Source organism: Galendromus occidentalis, unplaced genomic scaffold (assembly GCF_000255335.2).
Source record: "Galendromus occidentalis unplaced genomic scaffold, Mocc_1.1 scf7180000077384, whole genome shotgun sequence".
NCBI classification, from domain to species: Eukaryota; Metazoa; Arthropoda; class Arachnida; order Mesostigmata; family Phytoseiidae; genus Galendromus; species Galendromus occidentalis.
The window spans coordinates 825068-846586 of record NW_003805372.1 but is presented as its reverse complement, the minus strand read 5'-3'; the positions used below and the strand labels follow the sequence as shown (position 1 = coordinate 846586).

The following is a 21519-nucleotide window of genomic DNA, read 5'->3' as shown; positions in this document are numbered from 1 at the left end:
GACTGATAAGCCGAGTGACTCTATCTTTCGTTGCGATTGTTTTCATTCTGCCCTCCTTCTCGATTCCCTTGCAATTCTATTGGCTCCGCCGTGCCCGAGGGCAACGCCGCCCCTCGAGCGCGGCGGGAGCCTTTGATTTTGTATCTCTAGCAGCGCACGTCGTTTTGTTACAACCTCTCTCAGCCGTCCCTCGTTCTCCCCGGATCCGCAGGGCGCACTGCATCCGTGCGCTCACTAGACCTGCCGATCCCGGTTTCTCTCGGGGCATCTGTTCCTGATTCACACATTCGACTAGCACTCTAGGTTCTTCCCTTGAGGTTCCCTTCCATCGACTTCATCTCCGTCACAATATCGCCGGCCTTGTTATGACTTATGACTTGAGACGTGCAACGCTTTCACCGATCGACGACAGCCCTTATATTCCCGTAGACCTCTGATGACGTTCAAGGAATGTCTCCAGCTCAAACGATGAGGATCAGATGATGAGGAAAAGATTCTGAAAAAGCCCGATAGGGAATTCCCCTTCTCTTTCTCAATTATTCGCGATGCTTGCTCAATAAACTCAGTTCCTTTCTTCTGACTTCAACGCATCTTCTCACGGGCCTCGACGGTTAAGAATGATTTCCCATCGCATAGTCATGTATCCAATGACTTCTGCCTCGGTCGACAAGATACTGACTGAGAGTTATCCGAAAAACAGCCCAGGTCGGTCAAAGGCATATCGATTCGGGAGAATGTTGCCGAAGGTAGGTCCGAACCGACCAAGTCAGAGATGCGCGCCGATGAGAGACGGAGAGCGATAGCGCCTATCGAGAGTTGAGCTTGTAATTTGAGGAGGAGACTTGTCGATCGAATAGAAAAGGGTTGAGCAGATCACAAGACATGCCCGCGTTGGTGCTTCTCGGAAGTCCACGCCGTTTGACGTCAGAGAAGAGCGCAAGGAGCGCCCGATCCCAGATTCGTCGTTCGAAACTGCCGGTGCGGATCAATGTCATCATTGGCGTGCTCGCCACTAGCCACAGTCAAGGCGCTGATGCAGCGGGTGTAGAAGCTGCTGGTAAGGCAGAGCGTTAGCAGAACCGTCGCGACTTCTGCATGTGAACTTGCTGCTGGAGCTGCTGCTGTATAACCAATTGCGAGTTGAAGTAGTACCGAGTTCAGTGCCGTTGGAATCCCAGCTATCGACCACAGAGACCTTCCATACCGTCGAAGAAGTGCCGAAATCGGATTTTGAAAGTTTTCCTAGGGATAATAATTCGACATAAGCGGTGTCCGTCTGATACCGCGCCTGTGTTTGCGAAGTTTGGAAAAATCTACGGTCTGGAGCATAACACACCGACGATGGCAAACGAAGAAATTCCCGAGATCGAGCTTATCATCAAGGTTAGTGAAATTATCCTGAACTCTTATCCCAACGGACGTTTTCCAACGGATGCCGAAACGTTGTCAACGGTTTCCGACAAGGATGAAATTTCCTCATCCCTTCCAACTCTTTGTTGTCGACGATCCTCGACGATGTTTGTCCTTGCGTCCACGTTCGCTGATTTTTGAAAGACAGCTCGACCCGCCGAGAGTTCGTCAAGCGCTCGACGTTGAACTTTTCGTGGTCTATCGACCTGAAATCGAAAATTGCACATCGGTATTTCTGAAGCTCATCGCTTTTGGTTGAAGCTCCCGGAGCTGACATTGTGAGCATTTCATGCACATCAGAATGACAAGCGCCATTCGCTCAACGAATCTAACGCAATCGGCGGCCGCAAATGAGCGCCCGCGGACTCGGAATCGGAAGAAGCCCCGGTGCAGAGGAACGTACCTACCTGATCCGGCAAAAAATACCGTCGACGATACGGCGGAAGAGAGCTTGGTAAACTCCCGGGCCTCTTCTGCTGGGCTGCTCGTGGCGGTAGTTGTGGCATCGCCGGTGTTTTCTTTTTGCCTGCTTGCCTGCCTGACGGTCTCCCTGCTCAGCTGCCTGTCTGCCTGGATGGCTTGCCGGATAGCAGCAGGAGCAACGACGGCAGCGGCGTCAGCCATAGCGTCTTTTTCGTATCGAAAGCACGTTTGCGGCGTTGGTGGCAGGATCGACTCGAGGTTTTCAGCGTTACCCGCGATCCTCGATCCAGGCCCTATGTTTCCGTGACCGGTACGCCGTCTGATCTTTAGCGGCTCCGTGCCGGAGACTTCGGCTGACTGGTTAGCGCATGGCGGAGGATCTTACATTCTTGGTGTATGGGTCAAAGTCGAAAGCGCGTAACTTCACCGATTTACGTGGTGTTCTGGCAGGAGCGCACATCGAGTGGCAGCAGCGGAACTAGATCATAGGACACCTCGGAGACCACCCGCACGCCTGGCCGCAACGGGTTCGATCGACCGTCAGTCCACAGTGGACGAATATCATCGCCAGGAAGGCTGATAGTACACCTATTTCTGCCAATAACGTCGCGGCTTTCGCTGTTTTTGAGTTGTGGTTTTATTGTTTTGCGGTCGCGCCCATTTTCGGCCTGGCCAGGGCTGCCGAAGCAGCAGAAGTTGCGGTGGCGGCGGCGATGGCGACGCTCGCTGTCTTAGATATCCTCCCAGCTGCGCGGAATTTGCCCTACCGTCGACAATTCGCCAGTCCGTCAGTCAGTCAGTCAGTCACTCAGTCGGTCGGCCGGTCGCTTGCGGGCTCGCTCCGAAACAAACCATTTGCTGAGTTGAATACGGCGCACCATCGGCTCGCTCTGTAGGTACAGCTGCGGCTTCCTTCTGACGACTGAACGACGGCGATGACGACGACGACAACAACAACGATGACGAAGAAAGGCACACATACTGACAGAGCCAGTCAATCGCTTGTTTGCTCCCACTCAAAGGTAGATTCTGAGATGGCAGGCCCCAAGCCTACCGAACCGACAAGGAAAACCACCGGGTCCGAGGCAGAGCTTAGGGTTGGGAGAATCCTCTCGGATTTCCACCATCCTCAGCCGGGAGTTATGCGGGTTGTCGAGAGGAGCGGTCGGAGGTGGCACAACGCTCAGACGGAGCTTTCTATCGACTGATCGTTGATCGATTCCCTAAAAAGTTGACGTGGGCTTTTTTTTCCCGATTGGGATTTGACGGTGAGGAATGACTCAATCATTTTGAGAAACAATCTCCATTCGGCTTTCTGTCCCAGGTGAGCAAAAATATAAATAGCTGGTTCCAAATGCAACCACCATCGAGTTTGATTGATAAATAATAATCGCGAGGTGTTGCCACCGCGACAGCAGCGCTGAATTCCGCCCAAGGTCGGCGAGCCGGCTGCAGGACGGATGAGCGATGGACAGGCACCGGAATCGCGAGTAACAAGCACGAGTTGTGGTCGCTCGGTCACATGCACCGCAACGACCGCTGGCTGGTTGGCCTGCAGGCGGGCGGGCGGCGGCGCTGCCTAGATTGTTCCCCTGCCGAGTTACTTGCGATACTGCTGCCGTCGCTTTTTAGAATGGTCTTCTGTCCGTCTGTCACTTTGGACAGCCGACGCGAGGTGTACCGCCGCGTCGCCGTTGCCAACGCCGCCAAGGTAGCAAGACGGTGAGCTTGCGAGTGAGCAACGAATAGTCGGCCCTCATGGATATGACTCACGCCGCAAAATTCGGGAAAACCTCTCCGAGAGGGCGACTCTGGAACGAGATTTTCATTGGACAGCGACAGCGTTGCCCATCCATTTCAGCAGACTGCGCTCTGACGGCAAGAAAATTCAGGTGCGCTTCTCGATTATTCGAGAACCTCTACCGAACCTTCCATCGGGATGGCGATCGAGGTTCCGAGATGTCGATTTGCCACCCATTCGACTCCATCGAACTCGGGGGTGATCACTACGCTCTCCGTTTGTGACCGAGCGGCGAGATTTGTGAAAGGGCCCAATCACTCACGGTAGGTATGAAGAGCTCGCGTCGAAAAAAACCCGTCAGTTCCCAGGGTAACAACAGAGTGCTGTTTACAACGGGCTCTTCTAGTACCTATGTAGACTTATCTAACCACGGATAGCTCTGTCGGTGGCTTGTCACAGAACGTCTCGCTCTCACCGTGGCTCAATCCATGCAGTCGTCCGTGCATGCATCCGTACGGACATGTGTCCGTGGCCCTCTCGATCCATGCAGCTCTCCATCTCCCATATAGTGTTACACAAGGAGCTCAGGTTTTTCCCCGTAATTTATTAGGTAGTAGATACAGAGCTGCAAAGTCGCTGCTCCGAGCGTGCGTTTAACTTCACGACCACGACTGATTCCGTTGAGAAACACTCCTGATACCTGAGCCGCTCAAGATTTTCGCTTCGCTCAAGCTTGGGTGATATAAGGCGAGAGCTACAGACTGACTGAGTGACGGACGGACCAGGAATGGCATCATGGAAGCTTCAATCACCGGCGAATTCAGGCATGCGGACTGAGCAACATTGAATGTTTTCGCGTAGAACATGCCAGCGCACGGATCACATTGTTTGATGGTCGCACGGTACGGGTTGACATCGACGACGAGGACAACGCGGTGACGGTAACAACGGCAACAAGAAGTCTACAGGCAGCGAATGAAATTGATGCTCGATCCCATCGTTGTGGAATAGTCTTGTGAATCGTGTCTTGATTTGAAAGTCGTAATGTCTTACCTTGTACTGGCACAACGCAATCGATATATCGCTCATCATTTAGCGATGTTTGAGACGTCATCGAAATATTCGAATGGATTGCTGGGATAGGATGAAATGAGTTCCATCTGAGATCCTCAAAAAATGCTAAAAAAATTTCGGCGCAATGCAATTCAAAAGAAAAAATCAGTCATTCATCACTATCGGCGTTCATCCGCTTCGTGATGCGGTTGGCAAGTTCGAATTACCTACTTTCAGTGGTGTCGCCATTGTAGAAACTGATCACGAGTTGACTGCTCCAGACAGACAAGTGTTTTGGAACGGAGTGAAAAACAACACATGTTCGGGCTAGGGAAAGCGAAGGCAACAACACGTAATAATAAAGAGGCGTTCCCCTGGGTGCAACGGAAAACTACTCAAATAGTACTTGAGAGAGACATCGACGCTAAATATACATATATATATTTATATAAATATATATACTGAGCGTCATCGTGCGGTTCGAGTTCCACCGAACGACGGAAAAAAAGGAAACGTTCCCAATCGTGCGCGTCGTGGCTTGCTGGGAAAATATGCGAATCGTCCCGGAATCTTTGAGGGCGGTTCGATCATCAGCAGAGTAACGAAACCTCGAAGCTCGCCGATGCGTCATTTGATTAAGCCCCTGACTGAACGAGGCCGTATGGGAACTCGCCACACGACCATCCGACTGCGGAATCGCGATACTGTGCCAGACACGGATCGGCGTCCCTTCCGAGTGAGTGGCATCGATTCTACTTCGGCTTTCGGGTCCTCTGAGGGATGACAGAAGCTGTCAAGCGCTTCCCATTCGGCGAAAATGTTGACGGAAGGGTGAAGTAGCGTTTCAGTTAGCAACCGCCAATCAGAGCTTTTGTATCCCCGGGCCCGACGTTGTTCGAGATGGCCTATCGACCGAGCGACTGAAATATGTTCAGCTGACCAGCCACAGATTTTTACGTCTAGACAACTTCTGGCGCCCTTCCGTAGTCTTTTTTTATCTTGTGCGGCAGGTCTTTACCGGCCCGTGGAACGGACGGCACGCGACCAGTGGCGACGAGATGGAAACTCAAGAAATAGCTCTACGCGGCATTCCTGATTTCGCCTATACTTGAAAGAGAACATGTCTATACGGCGACCGCCGAGACATCTCTATCAATCCATCTAGGTGTTCGCAATACGTAAATAATTAATCGAAGTCGATCGGTAATAATAATAGCTCATGATATGTCGGTCTTTGTGTGACTGCCTCCCGAGTCGCTCCTGTTTCAGGAAAAAGGGAAAGTTGTTCCCTATGCGATCAAAGAGCTGTCCCATTTCGATTGATGTGCAGCGCTGGTCGTCACTGAAGCCCGTCGTATCATTTTTTCTTCGCAATAAAAACGTCGAATCGAATTCGGAACTGTTGTAGTTACATCTCCGTCGACGTCAGCCGCTCACTCTCTTCCTCGACATGCCGTATCCTGCTTCAAGGTACGCTCCTCTTCAACTGCGAGCCTCTTAAGATTCTCTCACTCCTCGCCGTCATCACTCCCTTGGGAGCAGAATGTCGACCGCGAGACACGTTTACTGCCGAAAGTTCGAGATATCGAAGCAAGGAGTCCGCGTTCTGTGAGCATCCTTGAATTGCTTGTGACCGCATTGTCTCGTACGTTGAAGGTTGCGGAAAGCTTTCCGTGCGGATCGGAACCGGCTGAAATGGTCGAAGCTGTTTTCCCTGAAAGTTGTCTCGAGCTGCTCGACGTTTTTTTCTTCGCTTTGCGTCGTCTCAATTCGACCGCGACGTGTTCGAAGTGTCCACGATGAAATGAATCCAGGACCGCCGAGAAATTATCTTGTTCAGGCATTCTCCTCCGACTGAAGCTCAATCATCTCCACTGGATGGCGGAGGCCGATAATTGACAATGAAATGGATTGTCGTAGTCCGGAAGAAATATTTCTCTGGAGAATCCAATCACGACCCCACAGGGGCCAGACCTCTGGAAAAAATGACAGATCCTTTCGCTCGATCGAGCTGCGCCGTAGACTCCCGCTAGCGAGTCGGAGCAATCGGAGGTCGAGCCTCACGTCTCACCGTCGGCCGCGATATCGAGCGTCGGGCGTCGAGGGAATAGATCGACGCGGGGTAGATATTCGAATCGGCTAAACTGGCTCAGAAATCGATTTGCCGTCGTGCTTGCCCAAGAATCAGGTGGGACATAAACATGAACAGCCCTTGTCAAATGCTCGGTTCGTTTGTCGCTCGCTCGCCATCCTGCCCGCCTGATCGGTTCGCGGGTCGAATGTGGCAACATACCGCGCAGGCTAAACGTTCCGCCGAAGTTAAGCGTTCACCGGGCAGCGAGCCGCAGACTATAAACGCGCAGCAACGTCGTTAGAAACATTATTTGCTTTCCGGGGCGTCGTCGGGGTGGGGCAAGAATGTTGCGTGAAAATCTCGAATGCGCTATGAGTGTCGCCGGGATCTGCTGCGGCTAGAGGGGGACTACCTGCCGCAGAGTGGAGATTCGTACCTTGGCTGTCGAAGTTTGCTCGAGACGTTTGACACAACGAGGCGCGGTCAGTGCTATTTGAACTCCCGCATGACTCGGACAATTCGACGAAAGAACGACGATGAAATGTTTTTTTTGCCGTGATAAGCACCGAGAACGCGATAAAGTCTCCGCGACAGAAACAGTGGACTTCACGTCGTTGGAACGATGCTCAGGAGTTCACGCTACGGCTCTGTTTCAGTGGTTCATAATAGAATGAATAATTCCCCTGTCCATCTCAACGAGAAGTGGTTGCGGAGACATAGGGAAGGAAAATTTCTGGTTTTTGACGAACGGCTGGTCGACCGGGTGGCTCTAGCCGGAATGGACTGACGCGCACTACCTTTATGGTGGCTACCATTAACTTATTAACCTGTCCGAGCTTGGCTTCCCGCGAGGTCGTCGGGGGCTCCGTTCTAATTTGAATCCGGCCACCGCTCAGCTGGTGAAATGTCCATGGGGACGATGTCCCGTAATACGCAACTTATGAGCGTATCAATCGCGAATCGATACGCTCAAAATTAATCGACGAGCTCGGCTGTGATCAGCAGACTGATCTCATGGACTTCATCGCGGCAGACTCAGTCATTGTTCGTCGTTCCGCTGGGCGCTGGCTGACTGTGCATCTGAGAGGATGGATGTGCTTTTGAAAATCGTTCAAACGCGCTTCTGTTGCTCCGCGTTAGCCTTGGTCGAAAAGGCAGGGAGAACGAGCGGTCAGAAAGACTCGGTGCTTGCTGCTTGCTCGCTCGCAAACGTCGGCTTGTTCTGAACTTCTGTCAGCCACCACCGCCATCATTATCAGAGCCGCTCTTCGGCTTTGTGATGGAAATTCTGAAGCTTACTGTTTTGTTGTTCTTCGGAGCTCCTTCAGGTTTTCCGGAGGAAGTCTTCCGGTCTCCTGGAGTTTTATGGTTGTTGATCGAGGTGACATTAGTTGCCACGCTTTCCCCGCCGAGGAGGGGGCGATGGCGGCGGGCGTCGGTCAATCGGCGCTGAAATGACCAATAGTGACCGCGGTTTCCAGCCCGATCAAAACACCGTGGCAGACCGCGATGGCGGCGGGCCTCCTCTCCACTCGATGAGGCGTTAGCCTCCCGTGTGTTTCGACCCTAACGAACACGCGCGCTCACACCTCACACAAGGGATTTTGTTGTTGTTCATAAACGTTGAGAAAAAAAAACGACCGAACGAGGGTAGCTTCGGTTTTCTGCTCGCGGCGGCGAACGCACAATCGACGCGAGCTGTCGCCTCACATCGACCACATGCGGAACTAATAGAATTCCGTGAACGACTATAAAAGGACTTTCGCTGTCCGTATATCTTCACCTATCTGTTCGTCGTATTGTACCCGACCGTGGCTTCGGCTGCTGAACCTTCCATTCGAGTCGGTCGGACTAGATTGGTTACAGCCGAGGGTCGTCGTGCGTTAGTTCGCGTCGCATTCGCCAACGGAAAAAAATCACACAGAACCATGATAAGAAGTTGACGCAGCAAAACGCCTTGAGGTCCGTAAAAGAGACGTCGGGAGGTGCGCGAATCGACGCGCTCCGCGCAGTCTCATCTCTGGCTCCTGAAGGCTGTCTTCCGTAATTCTCGGAACTCTCATCAGCGGAGTCTTCTCTGGAACAGTTGATGCTCCCGTGAGAGCCGGGGTTGGAAGTTTTCCGCGGGGGATCACCTCACTCTTGTCAGCTGCTCGGCCATCTGAGCCCCCGCCCCTCGGCTGTCGCTTGGCCTCCCCCCATCTCTCCGGTCTCCGATTGATTGTGCCTCCGGTAGAATTCAATGGGAGCCCCGCGGGGCTCCTTTTCAAATTGCTCGTGGCGGAGATTATCCAGCCGCGACTCTCGGTCGTGTTATTCGGCTCTAGTCGCTAACCTCAAAATCACTGAAAGGAGGCACGACCGGGTCTGCCGACCGCCCAAAGTGGAAAAAGCAGACATTGTTCGAGTTCGCTTCCTCGAGTTCTACATCTGCATCTTGAGAAGTCTTTTCTCTTGCGAACCATGCATGAAAAGAGACATATGGATCTCTGTAGAATGCTGAGCTGAAACCACGGGGATCTGCTAGAATTTGGCGCACGATCCTGAAAGTTCTTGTCGTCTATATTGCACAAAAAGCCCGTAAACTCGACGCCTCCGGCAGATAGAACCGTGCTACATTGCGGCTTCTACTGACTGATAATCACGCGCGAATGAGCCTGTGACGAGTCGGTGCAGAATTATTGTTATGCGACATGCGACTTTCTGGATGATTTCTCGCGAGCGGCATCCCTGTGTAAATGACACTTGTAGCGATCAACAGAAAATCATAGCAATTATTATCGACCACTTCTCACTTCCGAATGCATGTAGTCTTCCGAGGTACCATTCATCGCAGATTGAGATGGACATTTCACAGCAGTGAATGAGCCGGGACCCGTCGGAATTCAGGCGCAGTAAAGTTGTAATCTCGACGTCCCTGAATCGAAGCGCGAAGTGCCTGACGCTCTTCGAGATTAGACGTGGACTTTGAGAAAGAATTTATGACATTTTTATCATCCGTCATCATAATGAATTCGAAGGAATCGGAATAGTAAGAGTGGATCTCACATCCGCTCCGTTGGCGTATCCGGAATAGCCGTGTTTGATTATCCCGTGTACGAGAATTCACGACCATCGGGACCAGGGTGCGGCTTCTCGAAACAAATCGCTCATCGGCCGACATCGTTCGGTCGGATTGGACAAGTTGTGGAAACAAAGCGGGAGAATATTCTCCCCGCGAAAAGAACTCATCTATCCGCGTATTGTACCTAAAACACGAAGTGCCCATGAGATATTCTAACTAGAAACGTCGATGGCGGCCTGGCTGGTCGAATAGCCCCGGCACCGACTGTTGCTATTCAGATTTTGGGACGAGACTCACGGATGAATTCCCTACCGGCGGGAGGACCGGAGGAAGGTGTCATAAACATCGATCGGTCACATGACGTGGTCCGCTGGAAGAGCACGTGAGGTGCTCACAGAAGTCCTACGAGCCACGTAGCTGCCTTGGGTGAATATCTGCTCAGCTGTACCATCTAGGTCAGGGTTAACCTTGGTCGAATCGGTCCCGACGAGTGGTAAACCTTCCACGGATCAAGGTTATTTCCATTGAGGCAAACTAGAGAAAATCTCCGGCGACGTCACGGACGGACGCAGAACATCCTGGAAACAGCAAATCTGACCGAGCGGATCTCTCTCGTCGGCGGAAATCGATGCAATCGTACACATGTCTGTTCTAGCATGGCTCTATCGGGCTCGATCCGAACAGAAGAGATTCCGCGATCGCTGATCGGCAGTCTGATATTCGCTACCACGATCAACGCCTTTCGTGCTGCCTATTGCAGGAAAATCCCGTAACTTTTCCCATTATGTAGTTCAGGAGGCCGGCGCAGATAAGGCTCCTTGAGACGTCTCGTGTACCGTCTTGCGTTTTTCATCTCATGAGCTCTAGCAGAAGTCCGTCGTCAACATGAGATTTACAGCGCTGCTGTCGAGTGAACGCCAACTTGAACCAGATGCCATCTAGCCAGATAGATTTGCTCGCAAGACGACCATCGCGGCGTCAGCGACGAAGCAATCCTTACTACACGAGTGAATATCCAGATGTTAAAGTGGACCGAGGGAAATTTGCTCTCGGCTGTTTGCATGTTTTCGACGGAGCCGAGCGAATCGCGGAGGAAATACCGTCATGTTTTTTTTCACGGTCATCTTCCACGCCGATGATTTCATCGAGGCGGTAAATGGAGGAGTGAGTGTGAACGAATGAGCCTTGAAGGAAGCCGTCACAACGGAGGAGCGAGGAAGTAATAAGCTGAGAAATCGGACGAGCCTGTCTAGACGTCAATTTCTTTCTCCATTCTGTGGGAAACCCTGAATCGGCCTCAGAGCATGAGTACGAGTCCTCAGTCGGGTATCGGGTGCATAGTCACATCGAAGACATCCCGTCTCGCCGGAATTTCTTAGCACCGACAAGATGATTGCCAGCTCTAATCCTGCGCAAATCCACCCTGCCAAAGCTTGCTCTTGACACTGAACGGTCTCAATAACATCCCTGGCGTCATTCTTCGCTCTCGTATCGCGGAGAATTCTCGCGGAGCTCGATGGACCTCTCAGGTCAAACTCGGAGTAGATTCTTTCCGGCAAAATAATCCGGGGGGCGTTGCTCGCAAGGCATCTGGAAACGCGATACGCCTTTCCACGTTCCTCGAGACCTGTCTCAGTCAGCCTTCCGGAGCTCCACGGCCAGCTTTCGCCATGAAGCTGGCATGAGCTCTCCTTCGATGGAAAGCACCCAGTTAGCGCTCTGAACAACTCAATTGACAGATTGCTGCTCCGTACAAAGACGTCATAGGAACCCGTTGACAGATCACGAGATGCCGTTCGAATTATTCGAAGTCGGCGCCTTGGGAGCGGATGCTCGAAAAAGACATCCGACGGACCCGAATCTCCGCATTCCTCGATGGCTGTCTCGTCTGTCGAGACCGACAGAATCGACAAGCAATACCCCGAATCGACGAAATGGAAAAATGACTTGTGGCTCGTGGCAATGTATGTAATTACAGCTGGTCGTTGTGTGGTCTGCGGAGGGAAAAGGACATCTCTTGACACGCGAATAATGAGTTCGTGGCACAATGCAATAATTTTGGTCCCTCACGAATTTGTTTGTTTTGGTGGAGTGCCTTCATAGTGAGTGGGAGATGTGGAAGTCGATGCATCTGCGGAATAAGGTACAGCCATCGTTGTCCGAATGACCGCATCCTCGGACTGTCTCGAGTCTTCGTTTTGAAAGCGCGCATATGCGGTTTTGCCGGGCGCACCCTTTCTAACCGAGTTTTCTGACCAGAAACCTCGTCGACGTTGCCGCCTTCGGAAGATTCTAGACAAGAGAGGAGGAGAAAATGCATAAATATTTGACAGTATCCTGGTGGAGTGAACTCCCGCAGTTCCGATGCTAATCGACCGCTCTTGACGGGTGGCGCTCGATGCGAGACGGGTGAGACCCTCGCGGAATCGTGGCTGTCGTTGGTGACGACGCGACGGATCTTCCAGCGTTCCGAGCCATCAATGCGAGCTATTCATGCGCGCACCCTTTGATTCAAGTTCGAATCTGACGCCCTCGGGTATTGTTTCTGGTGGACGGGTTAGTGAGAAGGAGCAGCTGAGCATTGAGTTCGATGACCCCCGCAGCCGCATCTGATATCCAGCGAGGTTCTCGGATTGCGGTTGACGGACATCTTCCAATATGGAAATAATGTCTCCGCTCGATTTCTGGAGGCTTTCTAAACAACCTTCGGGGGAGCCCCGCGATCTATTGTTTGAAGTTTCCAAGCTGAAACCCGCTTCGGTATTTATCGGTTTCAGCAATGCTCCTCTTGGAGCGCCGAAGTATTCATGGGGGGAATCTTTGGCTCCTGCTCCCCCCTCGTGGACCCGTGATAAAATCGAATTATCAGTTGGTTACGAGTTACGACCCTGGAAATTCCGGAGATCCGGTGGAGATAACTAATCGGACGGCAATCGACGAAAAAATTTCCCTCTTTCCGGTGTTCCTTCGATCGTCGAAGTTTTTTCCTTTCTCAATGGCGACAAACGCCGGGCAATGGGTTCATGATGAGTGATTGCTGAAATCGAGTTGAATCTGCCGAAGACCCGACTGTCGGTGGAATCGACAATTTTTTGTGAGAATCGGAATGGTCCCCCCGCAACCGGGTCGCTTCCATCGCTTCTTTGTTTGTTCGTGTGGCTCTGAAAAGACCTCGATCCATATCCAAAAACACTTTGATGGATTCGCCTCGAGATCGTCATCGTGATCAGGTGTCGCTGTTTGTCTTCTGACGAAACGAGTGGTTGCGTATCAAGGAATTTTGATTCGAAGTTTCTTGAAATTTCCGCCGTCTATCGTGTCTGGAAAAATTGGAAATGTCGGGAATCGGAGCGCTAGCGGTTTGGAGTCTGAACCCGCCAAACGGAGTCGACAGCGATCTTATGTCCGAACGAAGTTGAAGGTTGCGGAACCCGCGTCGATCTACAGGAGTATATAGGTTTTTTGCCGAATGCCCAGAAGGTCGGCCCGGAAACACGTTACACGGCTCGGTGCGATCGTCGTGAATCATAAATATCCGACTATTCCACCGAAATTGTAATTCTCAGATCGACGTGCTCACTGATGGGACGAATCGTTTTCAAAACGGCCACGGAACCCGCAATCGAGCCTCCGCGGCTAAATCAGATGAACGAAAAGAAACAAAGAGAAAACATCTTTGTCGTGGGAGTCAGTGTACACGCATACTAACTAGATGAGAGTCAAGATATCATTTTTTACTGCGAATTCCCATGACGTGGACGGGCCGCCGCCACTCGTGAAATACCGTCGATGTTTCGCGACGTTGCCTGGCGGCCAGAAGAAATACTACTGCTGTGGCGGCGGCTGGAGCTCCACGTTTCCAGCTGCTCGTAGAGGGCTCTGACCTCGTCGACAGACGTATTTCATTCGGTTAACTGGTCGTAATCTTTCTCCAAGTCCGGGCAATCCGTGCGACCAGCTTTTCAGTGATTTCGGACCGAATGTCCCGAGACGACAGGATCCAGATAAATACGAACTACAAGATACAAGACGAATGCTTTTTTCTCCCATTCAGTTTTCAAAGTTGACGCTTCCGAACGATCTGCTCGCTTCAATTCTTTCAATCTGTTGGAGGACTCCGACGGACAGAACGACTCCCGCAATCGAAAACCAAAAGATTCCCAAGCGGGTGTTTGCGACCGATGTTCTGTGAGAAAGTCTCGACAAAAATTTGGGTCAGATTCTCATGTGTCGCAGATTCTTCATCAAAAGATATCCCGCACATGGACAATTTTATGCTTTCGTCGATTGGCCATGACGGTTTGTGCGGTTCTCGCCCTGGATCCCATCCCTCACACGACAGAATCGATGGGCGCCATTTGGAGGAAGGCTTGATTCAGTCTCGTAAACGAGCACATGGGTTCCGGTTCGTCAGTCCGTCTGACAAGCGTTACGTACTCGGGAGTTGATACCGTCTCATGATTGGGTTGCGTAAGCTCGTGGTGCGAACGAGAGCGCGACTAGAACAAAGCGCTTGAAGGGATCCTGTGATCAGCGCGAGAATCTGCGCTTTCCGTCATTAATTCTGTCCACCGTTACAGAGGAGTCGCGATAACACGATCCATTACCGCTAGCTCGGAAACAATTGAGTTCTAGTGAAAGTTAACGTGAGCGGTATTAAATTCGGCGATGAAGACCCTCTTACGTCATGGACGTAAGAAGACAGCGTAAGACGCTCCCGAAAATTATTCGCCCCCGCACCGTCTTGAGCGGCATCAATCGAATGTGTGCCAGTCAGCAACGCCGATTTCCTCAGCGAATATGAGCGCCCTTGCTCTGATTTGAATTCATCCGCATCTGGCCGACGAGACTCGCCCCGCGATCGGAAAAACGAGCCGCAAGCCTGGGAGGAAGAAAAAATCTTTGGAAAACTCTCCTGTTTTGAAGATTCGATACGTGGCCCATCACATGAAAAATTCTGTCGAAGTGACCCGATGAACTCGCTCGGCACGACGAGAAACTCCGGCAGGCCCGTTGCGTCTATGGCGCGTCAAGCTCTCCAGCTGCGAGCGACAAGTCGCAGTGACCTGAAGCGAGTGATATAAAGACGAAAATTTGAGTCAAGGTCGCTACGGTTTCGCGACGGACTTGTATATACCGGCGGGGGCGTTGTCTCTCATTCACTAGCTCGTTCGCGCATTCATTCATCCGTCGCGTCCGTCCGTCCCTCATTGACACCGTGCGCGGTCAGATCTGCCCGCTATTCTACGATCGAGCGGCTAGAGTCGGAAGCGGACAGAATCCGCTGACCTGTCTCTTGCGGACCCGAAAAACGTCGACCGATGTCAAGAACAGGCGGCTCTCTGTTCAGATCAGCAAACGTGCGGGAAGCGGCCTTAGAGCACTTGATCCCGTCGTAACGGTGAAGAAAGCTCTCGGAAGGAGAAAAATGAAACGAAATGAGCATCATCGGATGGCGTGATCAATGTGAATCGAACTCTGAGGGATCGTCTGAGAGATAATAAGCGGGAGGAAAGAATGGGAATCCGCGCCAATGATGAAGATGACTCGAGAACGACATCGTTCCTGTTATTTCATTCTAGCGACGCTTCGAATCGAAAGACATCAGTGCCTGGCTCACTCTGGTCACGAGTTATAGCGATAGAATCGGTTGGAGAATCAGTTACGCTCTCCCCGAAGACATCGGACTCCTTCGAGGAAAACAGATACGGGAACATTTGTATGTCGCCGACGTGGCTCTTCTGAGTCTGACTGACTGAGCAGAAATGTTCTGTATTCCGTGACTCACAGTCGTTCGACGTACCACTGTCTGATCGAGGAATTCATCCTCAATAATGAAGTTTCCGGCTTGGTGGATTTGACGCCGAAGGAAACTCCGATAATGATTTGCTCCTGAAGCTTGGACATTAGCGTACTTCTATCGACGTGTAGCCGCGGATCGTTCTCCTGTTTCCTTATTCTCAGTATGCACAGCGTTCGGCCTCGGTGATTACACGGCGCGTCCGTCGGGGACCGCTTTCTCCTCCAGATCTCACACGTAAATTGCTTTGTGTACACGTTTTGTGCGCTCGCGGTCATTTATGCTTGAAGGAGCCGCTTTCTGATGGAGTTCACTAAATGTGAGATGCCTCCTTCTCATCTGAGAGCTTTCCAGTCGGAGGGTCGAGCCGGAAGTAACTCATGATCGGATCGGTTAGAGCTTTAAAACGGCGGTATATAAGTCGCCATGTTCTTTCACTGATTCAGAGCTGATCTCTTGGCGGACCATGAGAAGAGCTAATCCTATTAGAACGATCCGAGGCCAGGAGTCGCAGGTCGCAGCCCTTCCCGGGCTCTCAGTCCTCACGCGAACGTCCTGTATGTATACATGAAGGGAACTGTCGCAGAATGGCTAACAATGTAATTTACGGTGGTGTCCTTCAAATTATCTTCCATCAGATAGGTGTCTTCTTTTTCAGACGACGAGAGTCTATGTCTTTATGCAGTAGGGTCCTTGTGCTTACTTCTCGAGAATCGGAATTCCGTGGATTAAGAAATTTTATTCCTACTTTGAATATTGAAAGACAGTAATAAATAAGTGGCGAGTTGGCCTTTCCGCGACTCGTTTTCATTCGGCATTGACGGACCTGAACAGGACTCTATAATGGGGGAATTTTATCCGAATAGATTTTTGGATTTTAACGAACGCAGCCATCGTATCCATAGAAGCGTAATGCATTGCGTCTGCGAGCGTGAAATACTATCGATGCGCCGACGAATCAGCTGAATGTTGTGTCTTCTCTGGAATTCCAGGCTTCAACCATTGACGGCCGACGAAAAGGAGCGTGCCTCTTCTGTCAGGAGTATTTCATGGACCTCTATCTCCTGGCTGAGCTGAAAACCATCTCTTTGAAGGTGAGTGAAGTGAACTGAATTCTGATCTTCTTCCACCTATACCGTTCGGGGCTCTGTATACGCAATTCGCAGCGCCAAGCTAGCTCACCATCCCTCATGGGCGTGCAGTGCCGGCGCCAGACTTTTTTTTTTGGCGCGGCGTGACCGCTGTTGGGAATGTCTCACCGAGAACATATGCGCATGACGTGAATTCTTACGATGAATGATCTCTGTTCATCACTCCGATGAAGAAGTTCTCCGATGCTGCTTGTTAACTAAAATGTTCCGTTGAAATCCCCCGCGGGTTATACTCAACGAATTCATACTATGTTTATGGAATTCTCGCAGAGATTTCCCCACTCTCATGAAATCGATTGATCTGGAAAATCGGGACTTCCAGCATTGGGGCGCAATAGCGGGTCTAGCGTCTCGCCTGCGCTGCCACTGTGCGCGTGGGCGGTTATCAGTAGGCCTCGTATCGAAATCAGACTTCGCGAGAGATGTTCTCCTATCGATTATGCTCTCGACGGCAGATCTAAATGATGCACTCACCGGTAGCGAATCAATCGTTTTGGTGCCGACGCTTCGCCGCATGTATGTTGAGTAGGGCAACTCGTGCGCCGTATTGTGATGTCTCCGCATCACAATGCTAGTTGATCTACGCAGCGAGTTCGCGACCCGCCCAGACGAGCGAGCATCGCGAATCATGCGAAAAGGCTCGCTAGCTAAACGTCAGCGTTCTGTCATCGTGTTCTGACAATAGGTTTAACTGCGGGGCTACTTGCTGCCCTTGAGTTGATTCCGGCGAAGCGTCGTTGCGGCGGCGTTAAGCATCGGGCCAGCAACGAGAACCGGCAGTTTCCGATAGGGCGAGGAAATCAGCCAGAGAACTAGCTTGTGAATGAAGTGCACAAATGGGGTGTTGCTGGGATTATACGAGGAAAACCTGTCAACTTCGTTAAGAAACCCGCATTGGCATCCTTGAGGCCCTGCCAATCAAACCGCGGATAACGCGAATGTGAGGCGGAAAAGGAATGATCCGGCTCGATGCCACGGCTCATCTCGTTCTCCCAATTCGCGCTCAATGACTGCCTGAACATCCAGATCTGTGCCGGAGTGCGGAACTTCTCAAATGAGATACTCGATTTCGAACGACCTCACTGACTACTGACAGAAGCATCAAGTATCGACAGAGCACCCGGTTCGTGCCCGAGAAAGACCGAGGACACTATCTAATGATGAGAATCCCGTTGATGCTTGAGAATGAGGGAAGATAGAAGGGCGAGCTCTCTCGTGGGGCCTCATGAGGAAGATAACACGGAGGTGAATTCTCCCGAAAATGTCAAACAGCATGTTGAGCACGCGACCACGCGAGCCGAGCGATGGCACAAAGCGTGTCACGTCTAAAGGAAAACAACTTTTTTCGACCCTGTGGGAAATTCCCTTCTATCCGGTAGTACGGTAGCGACAGCGACAACGACGACGACCACAGCCACTATCACGACCACGGATGACATGATTCAACTTACGCAACGCTGAGAAACACACGGTTTTTTTCGTGGATTCCCGTCGCTCCGCTGTTCTTCGTGCTTTTCACCTAGACGAAACTCCCGACATTATTGGCACTGCCGAGACAGTTTCACACCAGTAGCTCTACTGAGTGGCCACTGCGTTGGTGAACAAACATGGCTGAGATACATTCCATGCGATTGTTCGATGTGTAACAGTTTTTATGTACCTCATTCCTAATTGCGTCCTCAGACACGTGGGATACCCATTTGACGATTCCTAATTATACGTCCACGCGATGTCTGATTTCTTCATCTTGAGATTACACTCATTTTCTATCATTGCGCCGGAAGCTCTCTCAAGGAAGGCGGATTCCGTTCCAGGTGACCACTGTAGACATGCTGCGTCCTCCACCCGATTTCCGATCAAACTTCGATTCGACTCCGCCCCCGATCCTGATCGATAATGGGCAGGCTGTTCTCGAAAACGAGAAGATCGAACGCTACATCATGAAGAACGTCCCTGGAGGACATAACCTATTCGTGCAGGACAAAGAGACCGCCACTGTCATCGAGGACTTGTACAGCAAATTCAAGCTGGCCCTTGCGAAGAAAGATGATGCTTCCCGGGGCTCCCTCCTCAAGCAATTGCGCAACATTAATCAGCATCTGGCCGAAAGAGGTGACCGTTTTCTGACAGGAGACACCATGTGCTGTTTCGACTGTGAGCTCATGCCGAAACTCCAGCATATACGCATCGCCGGTGAGTGAAGATGAAAGTGGTAAATCCCACCGTCCCGATATTTCTTCGTTGATACCTCCCAGTCGTCGGAGTCTCACACCCTGATATCCTGCAGGAAAGTATTTCTTCGAGTTCGAAATCCCCCACGATTTAGCCGCCCTGTGGCGCTACATGGGTCAAATGTACAACCTGGACGCATTCACACAAAGCTGTCCCGCGGACCAGGACATCATCAACCACTATAAGCAGCAAATGCATGTGAAGTTGTCTCGACACGAGGAACTTGAGACACCAACATACACCAACTCGACCCCGACAGAAGGTGAATACGCTCTATCATCGGCTCCCGTAAACATTTCGTCACCCGCACTGATAAGCTTCTAGCGCCCGAGACAGCCACATCCTGTCGTAAGGAAGGCCACGCTCGCTCCTAATGGCTTCCAGTGATCCGTTTGCCGGTGTGTTCGCTCGATCTTATCACTCTCGTGTGGCTCTAATTTTCCGCTGGACATCCCGTTATCGAGTCGGCTTTGTTCTTTCGGCGCTCGTTCTCGGAGTATCTACTTTGGATCGTTGTTGTTTGTGCTCTTGCGGATTAGAATGTTCTCCATGAGTCGGTTGGATACCCCACATATCCCGTACGATCAAATAACCTGTTCCTCAGAGATTATTCCTTTGAGTCTTGAGCATAAAGTCGCGAATAGGGTCGGGCAAGAAGCAGGCGATGTTGAATTTGCGGTGATCCATCATTCACCCAGCAATACGGGAAGCCTAGAATCAGTGAATCTCCGATCCCTTCGAGATCGCCCTCTCCGTCTATCGGAGTTGAATCTTTGGAAGTTGAGAGCCCTGCGGTCAGACTAACGGTGTCCATCAACATCTCAGCCACCAATAGAAATGATGAAATATTCAAATGCATGTTTCGCATAACTCACAATCGATAGCATGGTTCCCATTCCCTTCATTTCTCTTTCTGTATGCCATAGGAATCGACTCTAGACTCGATTCCGATCCTCTATCACAATCAGTTAGTTCCGGTTACATTCAGTATTGAGTCGAGACCCAGTAAATGGCTTCCACCCACCTTCCGAGCTTACGGAAATACGAATGATATATTCTTTCAGCGTCGATGAACGGCAACGGCCATGCGCAAGTCAATGGCAACGGGAACGGACACATCAGTCCTTCGACCTTGGAGTAAATTCACTTCATCGCTCCGCAAGCTCATGTGTGAGGCAGGCTCTGCCACCTTCATTTCGTTCGATTAGTCCCCACCATCTGAGATCGATGAGATGCTGTTACTGTTATCAAAAGAGAAAGGGAGAAGAAAATACTTCTGAGCAAAATCTAGTTTGACTTCCGATTTCCTTGGCTGTATACGGATTCGGCTCTGAGCGTCGGAATTATTATCTGCTTGGGATCAGGGAACATGTTCTAGAGTTGGAGCATTTTAATTATTATTACAGTCTGAGTGAAGATGGTAGCGTGAGTGTGTATAGTGGTGGCCAGAATAGACAGCAACGAGCTTCTCATGTTCCACTTCAGTCGGTTAGCCGATCGGATACGCGTTTTCCAACGGAACCAGAAAGATTCCAGATCGATCAGGAGTTCTCTCTTGATATCGGGACGATTTCGGCGTCGGCTCCCGAGGCTAACTACTTTAAGGAAAATAATATATTGATAAATAATAAGATTGAGCAGAGGAACCACACATCAAGGAATTAGAAACACGATTGGATCGCAAGACGACGCGAGCTACCCGCAGTTGTGTTGCTGCCTGAGACCGCATGTAGATAGTTCGCGCTATAGATAGCCAGTGTCAGACACGTTTCCCGAATGAATACTGGATGTACGTAGCTGCGCGAACACGGAACACGGACCCTCAAGGTATACAGGAGGGCCAACCCTGAAACAATATCATATATGGTACATACATAGCACATAAGTAGAAATCTGGACCTTGAGCCTCGTAGAAGCCCCGACCTTCGGTCGGGGAGCCGAGCTAGTAGTGCCCATACCTAGGTAGAGCGCTCGAAGTTGATCATGTCAGAAATCTATACCAATCAAGTGGTATTTTATCCAAGATATTTTCACGGCAGCTGATTGCCCTCTGTTTTTCGACCTTCCTCTAGTCCGACTGCAGTTCGCTTGATGGTCTCTTGATATTCCCAAGGAAATGTTCAAGACCCCATATCGGTCAGAGAAGAGAAGCGAGTGGAACCCGGTATCAATTTATAGGTGATATATTGCTAATGGTCGAAGGAAATTTAGCCGATGGAGAAGTAGGATGGACATCAAGCTGAGCTTGGGAGGCGGACGACTTGGGACCTCCAATCAGTTGCCCGATTCCGAGTACCTGGGTTTCCGAAGACATCTAGACAACCCCACAGGCAGTAGAGTTTCTCTGTGTTTGGGTTGATTCCTGTATTCCGAAATATCACTGGTTACCTGAAGAAAGCATTATAACACCCAACGATTATTATTGGTCGACATATACCGATTAAAGCCTCGATAGATCAAATCTGTGTTTTCATTCATTTCCCCGCGTCTGACTAATCGTTTCCTCCGAGATTCACCGGCCCAAAGTCGATGGAGAAGGATAGGAGCTAGCTTGAGCGACACGGTCGCAAT

The 21519-nt window shown here is 51.0% G+C and overlaps 1 protein-coding gene across 1 annotated transcript; it reads left to right on the top strand.

Annotated features, from left to right (window-relative positions):
* Positions 1–1050: 1050 nt before the first annotated feature.
* On the top strand, positions 1051–21409 carry Clic (chloride intracellular channel protein 5). Its single transcript, XM_029111203.1, has 5 exons — positions 1051–1383; positions 16558–16659; positions 18531–18909; positions 19004–19210; positions 20013–21409. The coding sequence occupies exons 1-5, from the start codon at positions 1342–1344 to the stop codon at positions 20087–20089; spliced, it is 807 nt and encodes a 268-aa protein (XP_028967036.1). The 5' UTR covers positions 1051–1341; the 3' UTR covers positions 20090–21409.
* Positions 21410–21519: the final 110 nt, after the last annotated feature.

Excerpts from the sequence above, each read along its gene's own strand:
- Clic (XM_029111203.1), top strand. The coding sequence starts at position 1,342 with ATGGCAAACGAAGAAATTCCCGAGATCGAGCTTATCATCAAG. Across the intron at positions 1,384-16,557 it reads AGATCGAGCTTATCATCAAG|GCTTCAACCATTGACGGCCG; the intron begins GTTAGTGAAATT and ends CTGGAATTCCAG. Across the intron at positions 18,910-19,003 it reads CCAGCATATACGCATCGCCG|GAAAGTATTTCTTCGAGTTC; the intron begins GTGAGTGAAGAT and ends GATATCCTGCAG.